We start from the raw sequence: 6950 nt of genomic DNA on the forward strand, positions 1-6950 counted from the left end.
CACAACATGTCAAATTATGTAAATCTTTTTCATCAAGATTCATGAAATTGAAGTTAATGAATTTGACTAAAATGTTGTGCTATGATAATTTAACTCTTACCAATAATATTTTATAAGCCTCCATTTTGTATACATTTTCAAACTATTTTATTTTTGAAATTGTTTTAAAAAAAAAAAAAAAGCATGTAGAGGCATTATTCCTGCAATTTATTTAGATACACAGAATGCGAGTCGTTGAGATTTCAGCTTAGGTATAATTCTCAGTCTCAGTGCAGTCTCTAAGATTACACTTGGCCACTTTCTCCCACGATTGGAGCGACTTGTCTTGAGTGTCTGTCTTGTACAAGCATAAACTGGAGACCTCAAATTCTGTATTGCAGAGAAGATGATTGAATGACTCTGCCTTCACTTTGGCTTTCTGTTTGTCCTCCTCAGGTAGATCTCCATATAAAAGGCTTAAATGTGGCATGTATGGCTGGGGTTTGTCAACTATGCCAAAGCAATGACTTGCCTTCAGATTTGCTTGCATAACCTGCAACAGAGTATTGGAATGTTACATATCAATTTCAAGAAAACCCATGGATTTACCTTGCTTGTTTTTTGAGTTGACAAGGATCATGGCTCAAAGGCAGACCAGTTATCAAAGACCTGGAGACAGCGAGTTTGCTCATCTCCAGGGCACCTCTGGCAGGTGGGATTTAAAGGCAATCGAAATGAAGGTAGACTGGAAAATCTGGCTTACAATCCAAGCTTGTTCATGAAATTGGAATTCACAGGTGCAAAAGTTCCATTATACATCAGACCCTAATTCGGCATGTTTGTGCTTGATAACCTTTTAATTTATATTGTGTCTTAGGTGGCAGCCACTCTGGCCACCTTTTTGGTGTCGTAGCCATACATATTGACGCCAGTTTAGCAAATCAGACTGCGTGAGAGCTTAATCCCACAATAAGATTTCTCGCCATTTACCTTCTAACGTGACCTAAAAACTTGGCAAAATTGCCGCCTGATTTGGCATGACCTAAAAAACCATATGTCAAACTGGCATCTGGCTTGGCCATGAGAAAAGAAATAATATATGCTAAATTTGTGGCACTGGTCATGACCTAGACGACGACATAGGCCGATGATTGAGAATACTTCTGCTAAGGACTGGAAGTATTTTCAACAATTCACCAGAAGCAATCTCAATCATTACATGGATTGTGGAATATCATATCTATATAACATATACCAAATTAGCAGCTTGGCCATAACTTAAAAGCCATATGCCAAATTGGTGGATTGGGCATGACCGATACAAACAACAACATACACCCATTATGTTTTTGCCTTTGCCCGTGGCCTAAATAGACGTACACCAAAAAGGTGTCTAGCTTAGCCGTAACCTCAAAATAATATACTACAAATAGATCTCCGACTCATCCTTGAATTGAAAAAAAAGCTCAAATCGGTGGATTAAAAACAACAAATACCATCCATTAGGGCTTGGGCGCGTGGTAAGTCAGAGTGGGTATTGCAAAGATAACCAAGTTTGAACTCAGATGATACAACTTCAAATTCAAAAGCAAATACTTATGGATTTTAATCTACACTAAAAGATCAAACCATGACCTTCAGGAAGGAACTCAACATTTAAGCTGTTGTGATTCTAATTGACCTATGGCATAGAAGTGATCAACAGAAAGCAACTAACATATGCCAAACAGGCATATACCTTGGCAGTGACCTAAATTAACTAAAGAACTTGGCCCTTACACCAAATCACAATGAACTTAACTGATAAAAAGCTAAATTGTTTAATAAACAACAGAATCCAACTCGCTGGGTACCCATGGGAAAAAACGCATAACTCTCACTATAATTGATAGAAGAGAATCCTCTCCACAGCAGCATCTAATCTGAAACCTAATATATAATTACCTGAGGTGTTGGATCGACCAGAACGTAAATACACTGGTAGAAGAAGGTGCCGCAGGCCACCTGAGTGAGCGAACAGGTGTAAGGCGTTAGGGTCCTGCAGGCGGCTTCTAATCTGGAACAGGCATCGGCCTTGCTCATCCTCTGAGCGCCAACTACGGTCACATGAGGCTCAAACGAAGGCCCTCCAATATTTTTGAAATTGTTGTTGATTATTAAATTATATTTGTGATATTAAATAAGTGTGTTTTCTTTTGGATTCTATGTTTATAAATGAATTCAAAGTAAGTAAATGATAATGATTAAGTTATAATGCAAACGATGACGTTTTGAATTATTTTCTAGTTATTTATTAATCCTTGTCATGATAAGAATATTATAGCAATTTGTAGACACTTAAAACTCACTTTTACATTATTAATCATACATCAAATGTTTACTAATTAATTAAATAGAACTATTGAACTAATTATGTAATATTTCCTCTAATTTAATTATTGTTTATCACTGATTAATTAAAAATATTATATATTAAATTGACTTAGTTTAACCTTCTTCTAACTAATTAATTAAATAAGATATCTTATCACTTGATTAGATTTATTTAATTGATACATTTATAAACATTAAAAACCATAGAGTTGTAATATTTGATGGTTGCATGTGAATGCCCTTTCAAATTTAGGGTTATAAGAATTAGCCACAAAAGGACTAATAGAAACATCAGTTGTGAAAGTGTCACTATATTTAATAGCATTTAAAAAATCATACATCAACATTATTTACTTGTAAAGAAACTAAATTAATATTAGTATGTAAAATAAAACTCGCATACACAAAAGTAAACAATTGTAATGCCCCGCCAGGAAACCCCTAAGGGTTTAAATTAAAAACACTCAAATAGAGTGTAAATTTTTTTTTTTTAATAATAATTAAGAGTGTTAATAAAAAGGTTACAATATTAAGATAAATTGAAGTTAACTCAATTCATTATTAGACACGACATTAAAATACAATGGAGTTATCTGTCAACTTAGTTATCACAGCGGAAGGCTCGAACAATCCTAAGGAGTTTCCTAACGTGATTACATAATCTTACCTAACTCAACTTGCGTCATTAGATCCATTAATTCTGGATATCTTAATTACGAGATATTGCATAGCTCTTGATTTTATATGTGTCCAATGGTATGTCATCTTATAATTTTAGGAAGCGTCCAATTGCTTTGGTTGGTGAGGAGGCCATCGAGAGGTTAATTACTCAATGCACTTTAATTCATAAGTTCATTAGGAGGTCTCCAAATGGGTTCAAGCTTTTTAAATGTAGCCAAGTTCATTCATTAGAGTTTTAAAATATCCATCTACACTTGACATCATCCTTTAATGCTATAAGTATGCCTAACGCGATTCATTCTTTTAGGGTGAAGCTACGAATAGTTAAACGAGGATTCCTTCATTTGATTTTATAATACTCACCCACCTTTGATATATATTTCTTAAATATTAACAAGCATGGTTAATAAGAAGAATTTTCGTTTCTTAAGGATTGGCCACAATTAATAGAGTGAAGTCCCCTCATTTGGTTTCATGCATATTCAACTAATGAGTTGTAGTGCATATATGAAGGGTAAAGTATGAGTAGCCATAGATCTCATTTGAATTTTTAATAATGCAATAAATGGACTAACTTCATTAAGTTGGGTATGCATTAGAACACCCGAGAGCATCCTTCAATTTAAAGTATCGTTAACGAGATTACATTCATCACTTCAAGGTTTGAATAATCAGACCATAGTGATGTTCTTATAAACGAAGTTAATATGAGATGGTACATATATTAAGGTTAAGGTTTAAATAACTATACCAAAACTTCTCTTTTTAGTTCCATTTCAGCATTCATAAGGGATTCGTTATTTAAGGTTACAAATATAGATACTAGTTGAGTTCACTCTTGTATGAAATTAATCTGATAAATAATTATTTGTTAGGATTAAAATGTAAACAACGAAGTAATTTCATTTGATAAAGTGAATTACAATTAACATGGCGATGTTCATTACAAGGGTAAGAAGGTAAATGCCTAAATGAGTTTCACCAATTATCAAGTTAAATTTCGGTAAGGTTGATTTGTTAAGATTAAACGTACTTAGCCAAACCACTATACCCAATATAATGAAACATAATTATCTTGACGTTTCCCCTTCTAGTTCAATCTTAGCAACATGAGGGATTCCTTTTAAAAAGATTAACATATGGGGTTTCTAGTTGGGTTCACCCGGTTATAGAAATGATCTGGTGAGGATTAATGATTCAAAATTACAACATAAATTACTAAGTATATTCGTTCAATATACAACATGAATATTTGATTGAGTCCACACGATTAACAAATTTATCCGGTGAGGATTATTGGTTATGATTGAAACGTGAAATAACTGAACAAATTTTATCCAATGTAATGAAACATAACTGACATGGCGTGATTCATTTACTAAAGTAGAAGGATAGATAATTCTATGATGTTCTTCTCTTAAATTTCAATCTAGGAATTGTGACATAATTTTATTTTTTTAACTTTGTTTCCCCCTTTTTACATTCATTCCATTTAACATACTTTTTAACAATTAATCCAATGAAGTAATTCTACCTGGATTTCTCCCACTATTACAATTCAAATTAACATTACCAGTTTACTTTTTCCACACTTTAATTTTCAATATATAAATACCATGCCATATTCATAATTCACAACGTTCTATGAACTTAAATAACTACGTTTATCCATATGAATAATGTTATGCATTTAAAATTCGAATTCAGTAAACTTCCACCATACACTCATGCAAGATTACATCCTTTCATGATAATTTAAAACATAAAACAAGGCACGCTATAATCATCACATAACACAGATATGATCTCGGAGTTCACCCCGGATGGGCTACATCTCCGGGTCTGCTCAACTGCAAGACCCCTTTGGTATTATATCGTAGGAATACAAAATTTATAAGTCTTTACAATCTTGCCTTTTAGGCGATCACAGCCATACTACTAATGACAATTTCAGTCCGTAAATACAACTCTACAAGTTTGCCAACTAAGTTCACATAAATGTAAGCATTTCTCATTCGGTTATTTTACTTAATCCTTAGATACACATCACTAACATGTTGGTCTAGAACTATACACTAGTACCCTCCCAACGATTTATAAATCCCTTGCATGTATATAAAACAAGTATATGTAAATCTCAATTTTATATCAACCGATTAAAATTATCGTCAGAACACTAAGGGTTAATTCGCGAAAGGTATTCGTTACGAAGGGACCAAGAAGCCACATGTGATTAATATTATATGATGATATAAGAAATTCCTAAGATATCATTTATTAAATATTCACATTTAACCATAGTTTATGATTAGTAATTATCAATGCCAGTTATATAAATCAGAATGTGGCAAAACAAAAACATGTATCTCTATATGAGTTTTCGAGCTTCCAATATTCTAAATTCTATATGTTAATCATTACTCAGCTTAAATATTATTAGTTAAATAAGGGAGAAAAATCTAAATTTAAATAATAACAAGGACCCCATACAAAATCAATATATTGTTTTCCCCCCCTTTTTTTTTTGTTTATTAACATATCCTAGATTTATTATTTTATTATTTTCTTTTGTTTAAAACAATAAAAAAAAAAATGAATTAAAAACTAATTTAAAAAACAAAAGATTTTTTTTAAATAAAAAACGAGGCATATTGTAACTGGGGTTACCCACGTGGAATACCACGTGGGCCCCCTTGGTAGCCACGCTACCATTGGTAGCGCTGCTACCAAATGGTAGCAGGCGCTACCCTTGGTAGCGCTGCTACCTTTTGGTAGCAGTTCTACCAGTGGTAGCGCTGCTACCAACTGGTAGCAGCAGCTACCGTGGTAGCATTGCCTCCTCCCAGCGATGGGGGGGGGGGCATAAACAGCATTTTTTTTTATATATATATTTTTTTCATTTTTGTTTTATTTTATTTTCAAAAAAAACAATCTCTGGTAAAATACGATACCAGATCCAAATTTCTTTATCATTCCAAACCCAGACCAAAACTGCCTGAGTGCAGTCCACAAATTGCTAAATGAATAATTATAGATACATTTTTTTTTAAAAAAAAAACAAAGAAAACAATGTATGTAAATAATACAAATAGAATGTATGATTTTCTCACCAAAACATAGTCTGAAAACACAAATTTAGAGTATTTTCCAGCAAACCCTCTCTCTTTATTTTGAAAACAACACAGTCACAGCCAGTTCCTCTCTTTTTTTTTGTAACAAAATTTTGGAATAAACCAAAATGATTGACAAAAAAGAATGTAAAAACCCCATGCCCATCTTGTTAACAGCCATAAAATAAATTTCCAGATTGGTTAAACTAAGAATGGGGAAGATTTTCTCTTCCTCAAAATATCCCAAAAAAAACCTTGGCCAATCTTAGAACCAAGAACAACCAAACTGAAAGCTAAAACTAAAAGAGAACACTCATGCAACAAAAAGGGTAGATTAAAATTTCTTACCTCCAAACGCTTTCCGGGAAGAGATTTTGATGAAGATGAGCTCCCAAATCAGCTGCTCTCTTTCCTCATCCTTCTCCAAAATCCCCAATCTCCCTTGCAAGAACCATGTTTTTCCAAAAAAGACCCCAAAAAGCCAAGAAGCCCCCAAAATGCTTACCAAACAAGATTAAAAAGAAACCCTAATTTTTGCCCTAATTTCAATTTCGAAATTAGGTATTTATTTTTAAAAATAAAATGATTGAAAATCCCAAATGGAAGTCATTCATTTCCATTCTCTCTTACATCTTATTTGTTTTCCTTATTAAAATTATAATGCTTCTATTTCTTTATTGAGTTCTAAATTTTAATTTCTCAATAGCGATTTGGGCCTAAATTTACACTTTGGAACTATTTACCGGGTAGGGCGTTTTAATTAAGTTTTAAATTTTCTTAAAGTCAAACTTTTATATTATGTCGACT

At 32.9% G+C, this 6950-nt stretch overlaps 1 protein-coding gene across 1 annotated transcript; it reads right to left on the reverse strand.

The window, feature by feature from the left end:
• Positions 1-231: 231 nt before the first annotated feature.
• Positions 232-3038, reverse strand: LOC131061110 (cyclic phosphodiesterase-like). Its single transcript, XM_059219314.1, has 3 exons — positions 3020-3038; positions 1924-2105; positions 232-532 (listed from the first exon to the last, which is right to left on the reverse strand). Exons 1-3 carry the CDS (start codon positions 3036-3038, stop codon positions 248-250), a joined length of 486 nt encoding a protein of 161 aa, XP_059075297.1. The 3' UTR covers positions 232-247.
• Positions 3039-6950: the final 3912 nt, after the last annotated feature.

This window comes from Cryptomeria japonica, chromosome 4, assembly GCF_030272615.1.
Source record: "Cryptomeria japonica chromosome 4, Sugi_1.0, whole genome shotgun sequence".
Taxonomy (NCBI): domain Eukaryota; kingdom Viridiplantae; phylum Streptophyta; class Pinopsida; order Cupressales; family Cupressaceae; genus Cryptomeria; species Cryptomeria japonica.

Coding starts and splice junctions, on each gene's coding strand:
- LOC131061110 (XM_059219314.1), bottom strand. Junction 533..1,923: donor TGGTCGATCCAACACCTCAG/GTAATTATATAT, acceptor ACTCTGTTGCAG/GTTATGCAAGCAAATCTGAA.